Consider the following 21,010-nt stretch of genomic DNA (forward strand, 5'->3'; position numbering starts at 1 on the left):
TGTTTGTAAAACCAAAAGGTTTGGTTAGTGGCTTACTGAACCCAGCCCTGGGAAGGCCTAGGGGTTCTAAAGAACATCTTCAGGGAATGCCTGGCAGGGCCACACCGGGGCATCTGGGCTCCCCAGTCCTGTCTCAATCAGAACAGCTTTGCCTTCTTTTTCATTTTACTTCTTAAAATAAGTTTTAGGCACTTGCCTGGTGGCACCGTGGTTGGGAATCCACCTGCCAATGCAGGGGACACGGGTTCGAGCCCTGGTCCGGGACGATCCCACATGCCGCAGAGCAACTAAGCCCGTGCACCACAACTACTGAGCCTGCGCTCTAGATCCCGGCTCCACAACAAGAGAGGCCACCGCAATGAGAAGCCTGCGCCCCACACTGCTTGCCGCAACTAGAGAAAGCCTGTGCGCAGCAATGAAGACCCAACACAGCCAAAAAATAAATTAATTAATTAATAAATAATAAGTTTTATTTTCATATCTGAATAATATTCATTTGAAAAAAGGGGTCTGCAGCTTAAAGTGTTTTTCAAAAAGCAATGACTGGATCATCTCAATAGTCCCTTCAATTCATTTGGATTACAGCTTGTAATTCTATTTTTTTTCTTTTTTTGAATTTTTGAAGTTTATTTTATTTTTTTATACAGCAGGTTCTTATTAGTTATCTATTTTATACATATTAGTGTATACATGTCAATCCCAATCTCCCAGTTCATCCCACCACCACCCACCCTCCCCGCCACTTTCCCCCCTTGGTGCCCATACGTTTGTTCTCTACATCTGTGTCTACTTCTGCCCTGAAAACCAGTTCATCTGTACCATTTACAGCTTGTAATTCTTCACCGAAGTAAAACATTTGAGAAATAAGGACAAAACAACACACTTGATAACATAATCCCTAACATGAAGCTTATTATTTATAATTATTTAATTAGAATAATGGTTATAAATCAATTAGCTCTGTTTCTCTGCTGAAAATTGTACTAGGGTCAGTGCCATTACTGCCATTGAAGCACCACAGCCTTATAACAGCAAATTTTTGTTTGTTTGCTTAAGATTATAACCGCATGAACGGTGAAGAAAGGAGTTAAGCAGCATTAAAATCACAAAGGGCTTTCTTTTTTCATGAAAAATAAAGTTGGTTAGTGTGCTCAAATTACTTGTTTTCTTTTTGAAAGCCCTGCATGAAGAAAACCAATTAATAAAGAACCAAAATATCTCACCAGCCTTTTCTCATTGAAATCAGTACCTCTAAAAACTTTCTTTTAATATCCTTTTCTTATGCTATTGATTGTTTGTAACTAATCACTTTCCATGTCATCATTGTGTGTGGTCCTCTTGTGATAATTATCCCACACTCTCCAGTTTAGTGTGTTGAGCAATCACCACTCTGGTGCAGCTGAAAATTCTCAGGGACACTGGCTTGAATCTCTATGGCACAGATGTCCTAATACTTCATTTTAAAATGGGACAAAGGTTTTACAGAGCCTTGCTGATCTTTTGTCCCAGACACTGGCTGTCTTTTTCATCTAGGACATAATCAAAAATGTACTGTATTAAAAAAAAATGTACCGTATAAGTTTTTTAACTACAACTTTAGAATTTATACTCCTCAATAGTAAGTCACTTCTCTTAAATGACAGAATTTGCTCCTATTTAATTGCTGGAAATTTTAAGCAATTAAATAGGAGCTGACGGTGGATCAATAGTTGTCTTCATTTTAACAGCTCACCCAATAACAAGTAACATGAGAACTGCATCTGGAAGATTTGGTGTGAAAGGAAATGACTTCTGAAAGGCTGACTGATTTATTTGTGCTGATACTGGCACAGACTGCCCTACTTTAGGCAGGATGGTTAGGGAAGGTCTCTTTGAAGAAGTACCATTTAAGCTGACATCTGAGGCAGCCAGCCTATAAGAGTGGGGTAAGAATGTCTGGCAGCACATAAGAATAAAGAGTTAAGAATAGCATATATATATATATGTATATGTGTGTGTTTGTGTGTGTGTGTACATATATATTTGAAGGACATTTTTTTCAACGCCCAATCGGCCATTGATACAAATTGAAAGCCTGTTATAATCAAATCAATGTAGTCCTGGAAAAAGAATATCAACAAAGAGATCAATGGAACAAATCTCACAATAATTAAGCACTTAAGAAAGAAAAAGGAAATGCCACAAACCAAAAGAAAAGAGACTGATCACAGTATTTAGAAAGCTTTTCAATTATTAGGAAAACATCAAAATAAATACGTTCTCCCCACACAAAATTAAAAATAAGTTCCAGGAAGATTAAAGAACTAGGTATAAAATGCAAATTAATTAGAAAATAAAAAGAATAAATATAACATATTTAATGATATTCAGATAGGGAAGGACTTTCTAAACAAAAAACAACATGTAAGAAATTACAAAAAAATTACAAATTGCAAATATAAGAAAAGTATAGTACATTTTACTGCTTAGAAATCTAGAATTATAAACATCAAAAGTCAAAAACTAATGAGCAAATGACAAAAACTAAAAATTATTCACAACTGGGAAAGTACTTTATCCTCACTATTGAAAAAGCCCATACAAGTCAATGAAATACTAAGACCTTACTGTCCCCAAGAGAAATTAACAAATAGGAATATACCAATCACAGACAATATGCAAATTGACAATAAACACATGAAAATGTAAACAAAGAATTGCAAATGAAAGCAAGGTAAGACAAAACTTTTTAACCTATGAAAGAGGTAAAAGTTTCTTTTCAGGCAAAAGATTTTTAAACATTATATGAACAGGTAAGGTGATACATGCATTCGTACACGCCTGATCACCTAAAGTGGTCCAATCCTTCTAGAAGACAGTGTGTCAATAAGTATATTCATATCTTTTATTTTATAAGCACAACTGTATCATCCTTAGGAAGCAGAAACTATCTTCTAGCAATGTTGCTTTTCTCTCCAAATATAAGGTGGATAATATAGTAATTTGTAGGGTCATTTTTGTAGCATTTTCTCATTACAAAGTAATAAATATAAGTGTTCAACATTTTAAGAATACATAAATGTATACGGGAAAACCTCTCCTATAATTCCTTTGATCCCCTCTGATGAATAGATTCAATTTTTTAACAACCTATCATAGGAAAATAATCAGAAATGTGAAAATGTATTAATAAAGACGGCCATAACAGTAATACATATGACAAAAAAAACTGAAAAGTGGGGAGACCTTCAAGATGGCGAAAGAGTAACACATGGAGATCACCTTCCTCCCCACAAATACATCATAAATACATCTACGTGTGGAACAACTCCTACAGAACACCTACTGAACACTAGCAGAGGACCTCAGACCTCCCAAAAGGCAAGAAACTCCCCACGTACCTGGGTAGGGCAAAAGAAAAAAGAAAAAAGAAAAAACAGAGACAAAAGAATAGGGACGGGACCCGCACCAGTGGGAGGGAGCTGTGAAGGAAGAAAGGTTTCCATGCACTAGGAAGCCCCTTCACTGGTGGAGACAGGGCGTGGCAGGGGGAAGCTTCAGAGCCACGGAGGAGAGCGCAGCAACAGGGGTGCGGAGGGCAAAGCGGAGAGATTCCCTCACAGAGGATCGGTGCCGACCAGCACTCACCAGCCCAAGAGGCTTGTCTGCTCACCTGCCGGGGCGGGCGGGGGCTGGGAGCTGAGGCTCGGGCTTCGGAGGTCAGACCCCAGGGAGAGTACTGGGGTTGGCTGCGTGAACACAGCCTGAAGGGGGCTAGTGTGCCACAGCTAGCCGGGAGGGTGTCCGGGAAAAGTCTGGAGCTGCCGGAGAGGCAAGAGACCATTGTTTCGGGCGCGTGAGGAGAGGGGATTCAGGGCACCTCCTAAATGAGCTCCAGAGATGGGCGCAAGCCGAGGCTATCAGCACGGACACCAGAGACTGGCATGAGACGCTAAGGCTGCAGGTGCAGCCACCAAGAAGCCTGTGTGCAAGCACAGGTCACTATCCACACCTCCCCTCCCGGAAGCATGTGCAGCCCCCGACTGCCAGGGTCCCGTGATGCAGGGACAACTTCCCCGGGAGGACACACGGCACGCCTCAGGCTGGTGCAACGTTATGCCAGCCTCCGCCACCACAGGCTCACCACGCATTCTGTACTCCTCCCTCCCCCCAGGCCTGAGTGAGCCAGAGCCCCGGAATCAGCTGCTACTTTAACCCTGTCCTGTCTGGGCAGGAACAAACGCCCTAGGCAACCTACATGGAGAGGAGGGGCCAAATCCAAAGCTGAACCCCAGGAGCTGTGTGAACAAGGAAGGAAAGGGAAATCTCTACCAGAAGCCTTAGGAGCAGCGGATTAAATCTCCACAATCAACTTGATGTACCCTGCATCTGTGGAATAACTAAATAGACAATGAATCATCCCCAAATTGAGGCAGTGGACTTCGTGTGATTTTGCCTGTATAGCTTTGCTTTTACCAATTGTCCTAGGGTTCTGTCTGTCCGTTTTTTCTTTCTTTTCTTAGTATAGTTTTTAGCGTTTGTTATCATTGGTGGATTTGTTTTTTGGTTTGGTTGCTCTCTTCTTTTTTCTTTTTTTATTACTTTTTAATTTCTTTATTTTCAATAACTATTTTTTATTTTTTATTTTAATAACTTTGTTTTATTTCTTTTTTTTCTCCCTTTTCTTCTGAGCCATGCGGCTGACAGGGTCTTGGTGCTCTGGCCAGGTGTCAGGCCTGAGTCTCTGAGGTGGGAGAGCCGAGTTCAGGACATGGGTCCACCAGAGACCTCCCAGCTCCACGTAATATCAAACGGCAAAAGCTCTCCCAGAGATCTCCATCTCAACACTAAGACCCAGCTCCACTCAACAACCAGCAAGCTACAGTGCTGGGCACACTATGCCAAACAACTAGCAAGACAGGAACACAACTCCACCCATTAGCAGAGAGGCTGCCGAAAATCATAATAAGGTCACAGACACCCCAAAACACAACACCAGACGTGGACCTGCCCACCAGAAAGACAAGATCCAGCCTCATCCACCAGAACACAGGTACCAGTCCCCTCCACCAGGAAGCCTACACAACCCACTGAACCAACCTTAGCCACTGGGAGCAGACACCAAACACAACAGGAACTACGAACCTGCAGCCTGCAAAAAGGAGACCCCAAACACAGTAAGTTAAGCAAAATGAGAAGACAGAGAAACACACAGCAGATGAAGGAGCAAAGTAAGAACCCACCAGACCAAACAAATGAAGAGGAAATAGGCAGTCTACATGAAAAAGAACTCAGAGTAATGACAGCAAAGATGATCCAAAATCTTGCAAGTAGAATGGAGAAAATACAAGAAACGTTTAACAAGGACCTAGAAGAACTAAAGAATAAACAACAAGGATGAACAACACATTAAATGAAATTAAAAATTCTCTAGAAGGAATCAATAGCAGAATAACTAAGGAAGGAGAACGGATAAGTGACCTGGAAGATAAAATAGTGGAAATAACTACTGCAGAGAAGAAAAAAGAATGAAAAGAATTAAGGACAGTCTGAGAGACCTCTGGGACAACATTAAACGCACCAACATTCGAATTATAGGGGTCCCAGAAGAAGAAGAGAAAAAGAAAGGGACTGAGAAAATATTTGAAGAGATTATAGTTGAAAACTTCCTTAATGTGGGAAAAATATTAAAAGCAGCAAGGGAAATGCAACAAATAACATACAAGGGAATCCCCATAAGGTTAACAGCTGATCTTTCAGCAGAAACTCTGCAAGCCAGAAGGGAGTGGCAAGACATATTTAAAGTGATGAAAGGGAAAAACCTACAACCAAGATTACTCTACCCAGCAAGGATCTCATTCAGATTTCATGGAGAAATTAAAACCTTTACAGACAAGCAAAAGCTAAGACAATTCAGCACCGCCAAACCAGCTTTACAACAAATGATCAAGGAACTTCTCTAGGCAGGAAACACAAGAGAAGGAAAAGACCTACAATAACAAACCCAAAACAATTAAGAAAATGCTAATAGGAACATACATATCGATCATTACCTTAAATGTAAATGGATTAAATGCATCAACCAAAAGACATAGACTGCTGAATTGATACAAAAACAAGACCTGTATATATGCTGTCTACAAGAGACCCACTTCAGACCTAGAGACACATACAGACTGCAAGTGAGGGGATGGAAAAAGATATTTTATGCAAATGGAAATCAAAAGAAAGCTGGAGTAGCAATTCTCATATCAGACAAAACAGACTTTACAATAAAGAATGTTACAAGAGACAAGGAAGGACACTACATAATGATCAAGGGATCAATCCAAGAAGAATATAACAACTGTAAATAGTTACGCACCCAACATAGGAGCACCTCAATACAGAAGGCAAAGGCTAACAGCCGTAAAAGGGGAAATCGACGGTAACACAATCATAGTAGGGGACTTTTAACATCCCACTTTCACCAATGGACAGATCATCCAAAATGAAAATAAATAAGGAAACACAAGCTTTAAATGATACATTAAACAAGATGGACTTAATTGATATTTATAGGACATTCCATCCAAAAACAACAGAATATACTTTCTTCTCAGGTGCTCATGGAACATTCTCCAGGATAGATCATATCTTGGGTCACAAAGCAAGCCTTGACAAATTTAAGAAAATTGAAATTGTATCAAGTACCTTTTCTGACCACAATGCTATGAGACTAGATATCAATTACAGGAAAAAATTTGTAAAAAATACAAACACATGGAGGCTAAACAATACACTAATTAATAAACAAGAGATGACTGAAAAAATCAAAGAGGAAATCAAAAAATACCTAGAAACAAACGACAATGAAAACACGACGACCCAAAACCTATGGGATGCAGCAAAAGCAGTTCTAAGAGGGAAGTTTATAGCAATACAATCCTACCTCAAGAAACATCTCAAATAAACAACCTAACCTTACACCTAAAGCAATTAGAGAAAGAAGAACAAAAAAACCCCAAAGTTAGCAGAAGGAAAGAAATCATAAAGATCAGATCACAAATAAATGAAAAAGAAATGAAGGAAATGATACCAAAGATCAATAAAACTAAAAGCTGGTTCTTTGAGAAGATAAACCAAATTGATAAACCATTAGCCAGACTCATCAAGAATAAAAGGGAGAAGACTCAAGTCAACAGAATTAGAAATGAAAAAGGAGAAGTAACCACTGACACTGCAGAAATACAAACGATCATGAGAGATTACTACAATCAACTCTATGCCAATAAAATGGACAACCTGGAAGAAATGGACAGATTCTTAGAAATGCACAACCTGCCGAGATTGAACCAGGAAGAAATAGAAAATATGAACAGACCGATCACAAGCACTGAAATTGAAACTGTGATTAAAAATCTTCCAACAAACAAAAGCCCAGGACCAGATGGCTTCACAGGCGAATTCTATCAAACATTTAGAGAAGAGCTAACACCTATCCTTCTCAAACCCTTCCAAAATATTGCAGAGGGAGGAACACTCCCAAACTCATTCTACGAGGCCACCATCACCCTGATACCAAAACCAGACAAAGATGTCACAAAGAAAGAAAACTACAGGCCAATATCACTGATGAACATAGATGCAAAAATCCTCAACAAAATACTAGCAAACAGAATCCAACAGCACATTAAAAGGATTACACACCATGATCAAGTGGGGTTTATTCCACGAATGCAAGGATTCTTCAATATACGCAAATCAATCAACGTGATACATCATATTAACAAACTGAAGGAGAAAAACCATATGATCATCTCAACAGATGCAGAGAAAGCTTTCGACAAAATTCAACACCCATTTATGATAAAAGCCCCGCAGAAAGTAGGCATAGAGGGAACTTTCCTCAACATAATAAAGGCCATATATGACAAACCCACAGCCAACATCATTCTCAATGGTGAAAAACAAACCATTTCCACTAAGATCAGGAACAAGACAAGGTTGCCCACTCTCACCACTATTATTCAACATAGTTTTGGAAGTGTTAGCCACAGCAATCAGAGAAGAAAAAGAAATAAAAGGAATCCAAATCAGAAAAGAAGAAGTAAAGCTGTCACTGTTTGCAGATGACATGATACTACACATAGAGAATCCTAAAGATGCTACCAGAAAACTACTAGAGCTAATCAATGAATTTGGGAAAGTAGTAGGATACAAAATTAATGCACAGAAATCTCTTGCATTCCTATATACTAATGATGAAAAATCTGAAAGTGAAATTAAGAAAACACTCCCGTTCACCACTGCAACAAAAAGAATAAAATATCTAGGAATAAACCTACCTAAGGAGACAAAAGACCTGTATGCAGAAAATTATAGGACACTGATGAAAGAAATTAAAGATGATACAAATAGATGGAGAGATATACCATGTTCTTGGATTGGAAGAATCAACATTGTGAAAATGACTCTACTACCCAAAGCAATCTACAGATTCAATGCAATCCCTATCAAACTACCACTGGCATTTTTCACAGAACTAGAACAAAAAATTTCACAATTTGTATGGAAACACAAAAGACCCCGAATAGCCAAAGCAATCTTGAGAACGAAAAATGGAGCTGGAGGAATCAGGCTCCCTGACTTCAGACTATATTACAAAGCTACAGTAATCAAGACAGTTTGGTACTGGCACAAAAACAGAAATATAGATCAATGGAACAGGATAGAAAGCCCAGAGATAAACCCACGCACATATGGTCACCTTATCTTTGATAAAGGAGGCAAGCATATACAGTGGAGAAAAGACAGCCTCTTCAATAAGTGGTGCTGGGAAAACTGGGCAGGTACATGTAAAAGTATGAAATTAGAACACTCCCCTAACACCATACACAAAAATAAACTCAAAATGGATTAAAGACCTAAGTGTAAGGCCAGACACTATCAAACTCTTAGAGGAAAACAGAGGCAGAACACTCTATGACATAAATCACAGCAAGATCCTTTTTGACCCAGCTCCTAGAGAAATGGAAATAAAAACACAAATAAACAAATGGGACCTAATGAAACTTCAAAGCTTTTGCACAGCAAAGGAAACCATAAACAAGATGAAAAGGCAACCCTCAGAATGGGAGAAAATATTTGCAAATGAAGCAACTGACAAAGGATTAATCTCCAAGACTTACAAGCAGCTCATGCAGCTCAATAACAAAAAAACAAACAACCCAATCCAAAAATGGGCAGAAGACCTAAATAGACATTTCTCCAAAGAAGATATACAGATGGCCAACAGACACATGAAAGAATGCTCAACATCATTCATCATTAGAGAAATGCAAATCAAAACTACAATGAGATATCATCTCACACTGGTAAGAATGGCCATCATCAAAAAATCTAGAAACAATAAATGCTGGAGAGGGTGCGGAGAAAAGGGAACCCTCTTGCACTGTTGGTGGGAATGTAAATTGATACAGCCACTATGGAGAACAGTATGGAGGATCCTTTAAAAACTAAAAATAGAACTACAATACGACCCAGCAATCCCACTACTGGGCATATACCCTGAGAAAACCATAATTCAAAAACAGTCATGTACCAAAATGTTCATTGCAGCTCTATTTACAATAGCCAGGACATGGAAGCAACCTAAGTGTCCATCGTCGGATGAATGCATAAAGACGATGTGGCACATATATACAATGGAATATTACTCAGCCATAAAAAGAAATGAAATGGAGGTATTTGTAATGAGGTGGATGGAGTTAGAGTCTGTCATACAGAGTGAAGTCAGTCAGAAAGAGAAAAACAAATACAGTATGCTAACACATATATATGGAATCTAAGGGAAAAAAAAAAAGGTCATGAAGAACCTAGTGGCAAGACGGGAATAAAGACACAGACCTACTAGAGAATGGACTTGAGGATATGGGGAGTGGGAGAGGTGAGATGTGACAGGGTGAGAGAGTGGCATGGATATATATACACTACCAAATGTAAAATAGCTAGCTAGTGGGAAGCAGCCGCATACCACAGGGAGATCAGCTCGGTGCTTTGTGACCATTAGAGGGGTGGGATAGGGAGGGTGGGAGGGAGGGAGATGCAAGAGGGAAGAGATATGGGAACATATGTATATGTATAACTGATTCACTTTGTTATAAAGCAGAAACTAACACACCATTGTAAAGCAATTATACTTCAATAAAGATGTTTAAAAAAAAAAAAAAGAAAGAAAGAAGAACAAAAAAACCCCAAAGTTAGCAGAAGGAAAGAAATCATAAAGATCAGATCACAAATAAATGAAAAAGAAATGAAGGAAACGATACCAAAGATCAATAAAACTAAAAGCTGGTTCGTTGAGAAGATAAACAAAATTGATAAACCATTAGCCGGACTCATCAAGAATAAAAGGGAGAAGACTCAAATCAATAGAATTAGAAATGAAAAAGAAGTAACAACTGACACTGCAGAAATACAAAGGATCATGAGAGATTACTACAAGCAACCATACGCCAATAAAATGGACAACCTGGAAGAAATGGATAAATCCACAATCAACACTGTGAAAATGACTATACTACCCAAAGCAATCTACAGATTCAGTGCAATCCCTATCAAACTACCAATGGCATTTTTCACAGAACTAAAACAAAAAATTTCACAATTTGTATGGAAACACAAAAGACCCCAAATAGCCAAAGCAATCTTGAGACAGAAAAATGGAGCTGGAGGAATCAGGCTCCCGGACTTCAGACAATACTACAAAGCTACAGTAATCAAGACAGTATGGTACTGGCACAAAAACAGAAATATAGATCAGTGGAACAGGACAGAAAGCCCAGAGATAAACCCACGCACATATGGTCACCTTATCTTTGATAAAGGAGGCAAGAATATACACTGGAGAAAAGACAGCCTCTTCAATAAGTGGTGCTGGGAAAACTGGGCAGGTACATGTAAAAGAATGAAATCAGAACACTCCCTAATACCATACACAAAAATAAACTCAAAATGGACTAAAGACCTAAATGTAAGGCAAGACACTATCAAACTCTTAGAGGAAAACAGAGGCAGAACACTCTATGACATAAATCACAGAAAGATCCTTTTTGACCCACCTCCTGGAGAAATGGAAATAAAAACACAAATAAACAAATGGGACCTAATGAAACTTCAAAGCTTTTGCACAGCAAAGGAAACCATAAACAAGATGAAAAGGCAACCCTCAGAATGGGAGAAAATATTTGCAAATGAAGCAACTGACAAAGGATTAATCTCCAAAATATACAAGCAGCTCATACAGCTCAATATCAAAAAACAAACCACCCAATCCAAAAATGGGCAGAAGATGTAAATAGACATTTCTCCAAAGAAGACGTACAGATGGCCAAAAGGCACATGAAAAGATGCTCAACATTGCTAATTATTAGAGAAATGCAAAGCAAAACAACAATGAGATATCACCTCACATCAGTAAGAATGGCCATCATCAAAAAAATCTACAAACAATAAATGCTGATGAGGGCATGGAGAAAAGGGAACCTTCTTACACTGATGGTGGGAATGTAAATTGGTGCACCCACTATGGAGAATAGTATGGAGGTTCCTTAAGAAACTAAAAATAGAGTTACCATATGATCCAGCAATCCCACTCCTGGGCATATATCCAGAGAAAAACATAATTCAAAAAGACACATGCAAACCAGTGTTCACTGCAGCTCTATTGCAATAGCCAAGACATGGAAGTAACCTAAATGTCCATCAATAGATGAATGGATAAAGAAGATGTGTTTTATATATTTATACATATATATGTATACACACACACACACATACACACACACACACACACACACAATGGAATATTATTCAGCCATAAAAAGGAATGAAATAATGCCATTTGCAGCAACATGCATGGACCTAGAGATTATCATACTAAGTGAAGTAATCCAGACAGAGAAAGACAAACATCATGATATCGCTTATATGTGGAACCTAAAAAAAAAAAAAAAAAAAAAAGATACAAATGAACTTATATACAAAACAGAAATAGACCCACAGACATAGAAAACAAACTTATGGTTACCAAAGGAGCAAAGACTGTGGAGGAGGGATACATTAGGAGTCTGGGATCAGCCACCACTCTCAACAGCATGTTTGGATAGATGATTAGGCCTGAAGTGCTTAATTTGTTAAAAGAAAGGTATTAAACAACCACTTTATTAAGATATGAAAATGAGAGACAACAACAAGGAGAAATTTAAGTGCAAATTAAAGCAAAGACTACTTTAAAAACTTTAAGTCAGTAAATCTGCATGACAAAAAACTTGTAGAAAATCTAAGAACAGCATGATGCTGTAGTAGTATCTCCTGAGCAAATGAGGAAGGTGATTTAAGAGACAGGTCACCTGCCAGAGCCACGTTTTAACACCTTATTTCTAGAACTTTTATTTAATGTTTATTCATCAAATTTCTATACCACTTATACATTCTCTGAATACTTTAATGACTCATCCCATGCCTCAGTGTGTGAGTGTTTGATCTTACCAAAAACAGTTTTGCAAATCACAGTATTTTTCTGAAATGTAATCTCTAACCTGGGTTGGCAAGGGAAGTCCATAAGAAAGTTTAGTACTGTGGTTCCAAAAATAATAACAATAATAAAACAAAAAAAAATCACACGCAATTCCCTTTTAATGGTTTAAAGTCAAGCATTCTTTAAAAAATTCTTTCATATCTTTTCAAAGTCCTAACAATAAAGGAAAATTCCTTTACAAATCCACCACTGTTTTGCTATAGACACTTGAACTGAGTGGGAAAGATGTGACAAGTCAAGTCAAGATATTGGTACACAGAGAAAAGGAAACAATACTCCTATACCGTTGCTTTAGCGGGGCCTGTTTGTGCTTAGGAGTATCACGTCGATACCTTGTATTCCCGAATATTATACCCATCCTTCCTCTATGTTCTTATCATCAGGGATAAAACCTTGTCTTCAACTGCTTCTACTAACCTGCTCGTAAGAAGCAAACTTTCTCATCACGATACTCAGAACCCTAAATTCTCCCCGTTCTCCCTGCGTATCAACCTATTTCTGGCTCCAGTATCTGTCACTTCCGAGAGCACATCACCTGCAATTCTTTTCTGAAAGATCAGGCTCTCTTAACCTCCCACTGTGTCCTAATAATCCATAAGCACAGGGGACACCCCGATATTTGTTTCCTCAACTCCTGGGCTGCCATCATGATATCAAAACAATCATGCCCCATGAAAATTCATGCTGACGTGTCATGGCAAGATCCTCTGCTACTTTGTAATTCTCATATCCAACATTTATTGATAGTTCAAAGTAGCAGAAAAGAAGAGGGGATGTTAGCTTCAAGCACTGGCTGGGCTCAGAAAGACTGTTTACTTTAGGTCAGAGAGAGTGCGTATTTATTGCAGAGAAGAAGGAACTAACAGAAAGTGAGCAAAGATTATGTGAAAGAAAATTAATGGAGACAGATTGCAGAGGAGGGAACCAGAGCTTAAATCTGTGATAGAAATAAGAAGCGAGCTTGGTGAAGGAGAGACACTATCTCCTCTGAGTCAGAAGAGACGACGACAAGAACACAGGTAACTGCTGAGGTGATGAAGGTAACTGAGGGGTCCCAGCATAGACTTGGTTTCAGTAAAATGAGAGCAGGACAATTACACAGGGGTGGGGATTGGAGTGATGGAGAAAGTACTAAGGGACTTAAAAAAGAGACATACTTGTTCTGAAGAGAAGGAAACCAGAACTTTTCAAAGTCACAGAGGAGAAAAAGCAGCAGCTGTATCCTGCACAGCAGATATATACAGCCTTCACAACAGACTATCTCAAGGAAGCTGCAAGATGCCTGGAAAGTACAAAAATGATGTCAAGAATGGTTCTGCTAAAAGTGACAACTTTGTCAAAACTGACTGGAGAGTGCGGCAAATGTTAATGGTTAAATATGGGGGATGGGTATAAGGAGGTTCACTATACTATTCTCTACTTTTGTGTACCTTTGGAAATGTTTATAATAAAAAATGTTTTTAAAAATTGCCTAGCCATCGTATGACCTCAGGAGCAGTGGTTATCTTCCTCAGAAAGCTCAACAACTTGCCAGAACTTTCCAGAAGGTTTTAGGAATTTCAGAGACACAACTGCATACGGATACATACACTCTAGAGGACTGCAAAATTCAATGACAGGGAGGCAAAAAAAAGTTTCTAGTTGACGAGGATCTGTCCCAAATTTGTTCTAAGGAGTGAGAAACACAAGTGAGCATTAAAATTAGGCTAAGTGTGTCAGGCGTGACAAACAGGGCCAGAAGATGAAAGCGATGAGGACAAGTATTTCAACTAAGCATATGCCTGAAGAACAATATTATAAAACTTACTTCATCTCCAGAACTTCCTCTAAGTGTTTTCTTCTCTCGGCCCGAAGGTTGGTCACATGAGTTTCCTTCTCTGCCAGTGACTGCTGAGTGCAGGACATCGTCGCCTTCATGGACTCCAGCTCCTGTTTTACCTTCTCCATGGCCATCAGTAACTCCTCCACCTACGATCAATACAGAAAAGACAGAAACTGAGCATCTGGGTCAGGTATAGTCAGAGGAGCTGGGCAGTGGGCAACGCCTGGGTCCACAAAATTGAAGACACACCCATCAAAAATTCTGTACTCTCGCAGGAGCAGACATAAATGGCAGTGAAAGAAATACATCTCTCATCTTCCCTCCGCTATAATTCTTCTCAGTTTAGGTCCAAAAAACCCTCATTTTCTTTTTGACAAATGTAAGGGCATCAGAAGTAACAGTGTGCCAGGAACAATCCCTTCGAAGGAATTTATTTGGAAACAGTCCAGAAACTTCCATGGAAATAACAATACAATGCAGATAAAAATATAAGGAACAAAATCATAATAAATATTTCTAGAACGATTTTAGGAAATAAAAGCCATAAACCTGACTAATACCAGATGCAGAATAAACATAAATGAGTCATTTTTATTCATTCAAACTAAGATTCTTCTGTTTATACCATTACAAAGAATTTCTTGTTAAAGAAACAGCTAGAATTCAATCGGATAATTTCCTGCTCTAAAGCTAGGTAGGTAGAGATTTTCTGAGGAAGGCAGGAAGAAAAGAAAAAAAATATATGACCAGATAGAGAAGAGACAGAATGCTTTTAAAAGACCTGTAAAGGACTTCCCTGGTGGCGCCGCCCGCGAGGACCGGGACCGCCGTCCGCGCCGCCCCCCCTCCCTCCCTCCCCGGCCGCCGAGGCGAACCGCGGACAGGCCGCTGGCGGGGTCTCCCGGGCCGTGCGGGCAGCCCGAGGGCCTCCTGGCGGGAAGCCCACCTGTCCGCGGGCGCCAGGCTCCTCGGGGCGGCTCGCCCCGGGCTCTGCGTGACTGGCCCCCTGAAGCAGCGGCGGAGGCGGCGGCCCACTGTTTGCGCCGCACCGCCTCCTAGGGCAAGCGGGAGGAGACAGACGCCGCCCGCCCGGCGCCTGCCGTGTGCGCGTGTGCGCCCGCGCCGGCCCGCAGCCCAGAGCCCCCGCCCGCCAGCCCCCAGCCCCACGCCCGCCAGCCTCACCTACGGCTCCGCCCTGCCCGGGGGCGCGCTGCCGGGACCCAGCCAGGGCCGTGAGGAGGAGCGGGCGGAGGAGAGCCGAGGGGCCTAGCGCCAGCGACGGGCGGGAAGCTCCAGGCGCCGCCCGACCCCGAGCTGCCGCCACCGCGGCCCTCTCACCCTGCTCAGGGCTGCCGCCGCCGCCGCCGCGACGCCCGACGTCACCGCGCCCCGCCCCCTGCGCGATTCCCCAGCTCCGCCCCGAGCCGACGTCAACGCGAGCACCGCCCCCGCGCGACCGCGCCCGGTCGGCGTCCCGCGGCCTCCTGGGAGTGCGACTCGGGCGCGCGCGGGCCTCGGGCACTTTCCGGGTGCTGTGTTTACTGTGGTATCTTAGTTAAGTCTAGTGGGGTGTGCCCCCCTTTTTTTTAATTACTAAAGTATGTCATTGTGTTAATTCAACATTAATACTAGAAACAAAAGTGAAAATTCCCATAGCAACAGCTGCTCTTTTTCTATGCTACGTTTATGCTTTTAGAAGTAGTATAAGAGCTGTTAAATGTGCGTTTTGCACATAGTGTGTAAAACACATTGATGGAGAAAGAGCAGGGAATGAAGTATTTTGGCTAATCAAATAATAAACAGTGTATTGATTATCAATTTTCCAAAAAATATAATGTAATAAAGTAGATTAAGCATAAAGGTTATGTGGAATATAGTTTACTTCTATGGCTTTTCAAAATGTGAGCCTGGAGGTGCTGATTCACTCATGTATTCATTCAACAGTTATTTATTGAGTATGGTTCTGGGTACTTTTTTTAGCCTTTGGGAATACAGTAGTGAACAAAGCTGACAAAAATTCCCATCTTCATGGAACTTACCTTCTGGACACCTTCTTGGGAAATGAAGAGGAATTCAGCAAAGGCGATTAATAAGAGGTTATTGAGGGAGGAGGAAGACCAGGAGAGTGCGATGTACTAGAAATGAAGGAAAGGAAGTTTTCAAGGAGGAGGGAATGGTCAACTGTGTCATTGTTTAAAGATGTGTCAGACTGTTGGGTAAGAAAGAATTCTGCCTGATTATAATGCCTAATAACAGAGAAATGACTAAATGCTTTTTAGTGTGAGATGAGACAAATGTAAGAATCTTTCAGTTTTTTACTTCCTTTGACTGATTTTTAAAAACATATATATTTCATTCTTTATTCTTTTCAGAACAAAATATGCAACCTGGGAGTTTATACTTGTACTAAGGAGAGGTATGACACTGTTGTTACTAATTATATGTACACTTATTATTTTAATACATGTATCAAATCAGAAGTTATAAACGTATACAGCGAAAAAAATAAGTCTCTTCTGTCCCATCCAGTTACTCCTGAAGGCAGACACTGTTTCCAATTTGTTGTTTTTCCTAACCAGTGAAATTTTGTGCAGTAACACGGCATTTAGCTATTTTAAAATTGCAAAAATATAACAAGTATTTTTATCCCCTATGTATTTTTTTTTGCAGGCTTAATATTTGTTTTTATAATTTAAGTCTAGCTACCTGCAGACCATTTTTTTTTTTTAAATAACAGCTTTATTGAGAGACAATCCACATACCATACGATTCACCCATTAAAGTGTACAATTAAATTCTTTTGGTACATTCATCACCACGATCAATTTTAGAACATTTTCATCCTCCCAAAAAGAAGCCCCAAACTCATTAGCAGTCATTCCCCTGACCTTTGGTTTTAAAGCTCTCTTTTTTTTAAAAAAATAATTACTTAATTTATTTTTGGCTGCGTTGGGTCTTCGTTTCTGTGCGAGGGCTTTCTCTAGTTGCGGCGAGCGGGGGCCACTCTTCGTTGCGGTGCGCGGGCCTCTCACTATCGCGGCCTCTTTTGTTGCAGAGCACAGGCTCCAGACGCGCAGGCTCAGTAGTTGTGGCTCACGGGCCCAGTTGCTCCGCGGCATGTGGGATCTTCCCAGACCAGGGCTCGAACCTGTGTCCCCTGCATTGGCAGGCAGATACTTAACCACTGCGCCATCAGGGAAGTCCTATATGGGAAATTTTTTAAAATATTTCCTAGAAACCACCAGACTCGTTGGCCAGTGTCACATTGACACCTAGAGTTGTGAAGGAGGATGGGTTTGGGTTTGGGAATGGGTTTAGTACAACTGGCCCAGACCTCCACGCTTCATCCCTTAGGGTTAAAAGAGGGGCCCCCCTGCTCCCTAAGATCAAGGGTTCTCCACCCTAGCTGAACAAAATAGCAGTCTCTTAATGGGAAACAAGTGGGGATAGCGGGCAATGAACAATGGGCCACGGCTGCGGGTGATTGTGTCCGTTAGCTTTAAGGCCGCCACACAGGTCCCAGCAGTTTCTAACAGTACATGGGATGCCTATCACCCAGCAACCTTGACTGACTAGCAGTGGCACCCTGGAAATGCTGTGTTGGGAAGTACCTACCAATGAAGTACTTGTAGGACCCCAGGAAAGAAGAGCTGTGCTTTACAGCACCGGCTATGACCCAAATAGCCAAGGAGGTAGCAAGCAGCATGATATCTGTACCGCAGATCTTTTCTTGTAGCTGGAAAGCCCCAGCCTGTGATGGCAATTCCTATTTTCTTCCCTCTGGAAGATCAGTCCCAACCGCACTACCCCTGCTTCTGCTTCCTCTGAGTCTGAATGTCATCTGCCCACATTGAGGAGGAAAGGAGGAAGCCCAGGAGAGGCGTAGGCAGGAGGAATCCCACATTCCTCCTGACATCTGATTGAAGCACAGGTAAAGTGAGTCTTATGCTGTCCTTACCGAGTTCTAAGTATGAGGGACTGTACTGCACACGCAACCCCAGAATAAGCACTGGAGATAAACCGACTTGCAAACTTTGTATCTGAAAAATCACCTCAAATCTGAAATCACCAGTATTTCTACGCCATGTTTAGTGTCTATTTTTACGAACCAGTTTTCGAAAGCACCATCAGCAACAGGTCTAGAGCGTTCCTTTCCAAACCTGAATATTTTTAAGCAAACTTTTCATCTTCCTTAGCTAGATGAGTTCAGGAAAAACATTTCATTGATTAAAAGGGCTGCATTACAAAGGTTTGCCCCAAGACAACACAAGCTCCTCGAGAGCAGGGATTTGGGGCTGGTTTGCTCAGTGTCCCCAGCATCTACCCCAGGTGTCCTTACATCAAAGCATTCCATAAATATTTGTTGAATTAATGCCATCGCATGACCGGCCTTCTTTTGCTGTATGATGTGAACTGCATGACTTTCCCCCTGAGGATTAAGATATTGATGGAGCATCCTTCAAGATCAATGGCATGCCCTAGATGAAAGATAGGGATGTGTAGGAGTAAACCTTACCAGTCAAAGCTTTCTATCTATTCAGTCTTAAGTGGAAACTCAAAAGACATGCACCACGGGAGCTGGTTGTAGGCCCAAAGTCACAGCTCTCCTTACAAGGAACTGTGTCATGCTAGGAAGTCACTTAACAATCATAGCAGACACGTACATAAGTGTCAGGCCCTATTCCCAGTGCTTTATGTAGATTACCTCACTTAATCTTCACAACAAGGCTATAAAGCAGATTCTGTTACCATCACGTCCCTTTAACCGATGAGCAAACTGAGGCACTGCGTTACATCACTTGCCCAGTGTCACATACAGAGCATCAGAGCCAAAATGTGAACCTGGCAATCCGGCTTAAGTATCCGTGTGAATAACATCTGCATTGTGTGGCCACCTGGGCCTCCCAGGACCTCTGGGATTTCAGTTTCCTCACTGTCTGGGGGGCGGGTGCAGACAGTGAGGAATGATGGATACATCAGGAGGCTATCAAACCTTCTCAGCTGCTTGATTGCTTTTTGAAAAGAAATCTTGGCTAGTCAAATTCATAGAAACAATGTAGGATGGTGGTTACCAAGGGCTGGAGGGAGGTGAAGAGGGGGAATTGTTATTGAAAGAGACTAGAGTTGCAGTTTGCAAGAGGAAAAAGTCTGGAGATCTATTTAACGCTGAGTATACTTAACGCTACTGAGCTGTACACTTAAAAAAAGTTAACAAAAGTTTCCAACTTATGTGTTTAACCACAGGAAGGGAGGAAAGGAGGAAAGGACAGAAGAAAGGACGGATGAAGGGACTCTTACCTGGCAGCTCAAGAAGTAAAACAGAAGCGGAACTGCTGAATCATTGGGAAAAGGAGACCAAGGTCCCAGCCTCTCGGCTTCTTTCCCCAGATCCTCCCACCATAACAGCCCCTCGGGGAGATCATCAAAGCAAAGTTTTAAAACCACTAAACAGGACAACTTCTCAATTCTCTTTAAGACAATTTCAAAAGCCGCGGGAACAATCACACTCTAAAAAATCTCCAGCTGAAAAGCCCTCCTGGCCCCTCAAGGCCGAATCGATTCACACTCACCACCATGGTCCTTGAGATTGTCCACAATGTAGCCCCAGCGTAAGTGTCCAAGCTCACAGAGCACCGCCGTGGCCCCCTGTACTCAGAGTTACTCATCACAGCGGTCTCTTGAGCCTCTGTGCGCTGCCTATTTCATCCTTGTTTGTGGAGTGAGAGCTGTGTGCTCACCCGCCGCCCCAGCTCAGAAGGCTGTTTCTAGTCCCACCTTAGTTATGGGCGAGGCGCTATATCTATGCCACTGTCACCTGCACAAGGTGCCCAATTCCCCCACCTCGTCTGTTCTGGGGGCTTAACAAGTATCCAGGACTCTCAGATGGAAGGGTGGAGAGGGAGTAATTCAGAAGAGACTTAGGCACAGAGGAGCATGATGATACCCCATCCCTCCCTATCCCTCAACCAGGGTGCTGAGCCATGGTTCATGATCAGGGAGAGAATGAATGCTGGGAAAGCAGCCAACGCCATAACCAACTTGTAGCAATGAGGGCCAGAGAACTGAGACGAAAGTACGTGGGGGCCATTGGCACATATCGTGCAGTTAAAAAAAAGAAAAGAAACAAGGAATGCTAACTAAAGGACAGAACGATTATCATCTTTGACTGTAAACCTCTCTCTGCATCATCCTTGGGTCCTAAAGCGACCTATTTCCATCACACGCACATTCCACCAGCAGCCGAAACTCACCTCAGCACCCATGTTATATTCTGACCCAGTTTACATGGAGCTGACTGAAAGGCAAAGAATAAGAAAATGAGGCATGTGAAAGGGAAATCCATGCTTCCTAGTTTAGAGCTGCACAAACTCCTTTGCCCACCACAGGAAGGGATTAGGCTACTCAATCCGAGTAACCCATTTCTCTTTGTTTGGGAACATGGTGATTCTATTCAGAGAGCATAAATCAGATAAAGGACCCACGCATACTAGATTTTTCATTTGGCAAGCAGAATAAAAATCTGAACCTATACCTGTGGGAAAATAATCAATTTTTCATAGACTTATTATAGGCTTCACAAAATCTACTGCACACATATTTTTAAAAGTAAGAAAGCGGCTTTTTAATGA

At 41.3% G+C, this 21,010-nt stretch overlaps 2 protein-coding genes across 21 annotated transcripts in view; one reads left to right on the forward strand and one right to left on the reverse strand.

Moving 5' to 3' along the window:
* LOC309623767 (uncharacterized protein) overlaps nucleotides 1–21,010 on the forward strand; it is a 238,852-nt gene that overhangs the window by 158,247 nt on the left and 59,595 nt on the right. The window lies entirely within an intron of this gene.
* LOC309623752 (ELKS/Rab6-interacting/CAST family member 1-like) overlaps nucleotides 1–21,010 on the reverse strand; it is a 167,569-nt gene that overhangs the window by 126,046 nt on the left and 20,513 nt on the right. For all 10 annotated transcript variants that reach the window (XM_082380893.1, XM_082380891.1, XM_082380896.1 and 7 more), the window contains one exon: nucleotides 14,367–14,527. In XM_082380893.1, coding sequence (XP_082237019.1) covers nucleotides 14,367–14,527 — 161 coding nt within the window. The remainder of the gene's footprint in view (nucleotides 1–14,366; nucleotides 14,528–21,010) is intronic.

This window comes from Balaenoptera borealis (genome assembly GCF_965194805.1).
Source record: "Balaenoptera borealis genome assembly, chromosome: 2".
Lineage (NCBI taxonomy): Eukaryota > Metazoa > Chordata > Mammalia > Artiodactyla > Balaenopteridae > Balaenoptera > Balaenoptera borealis.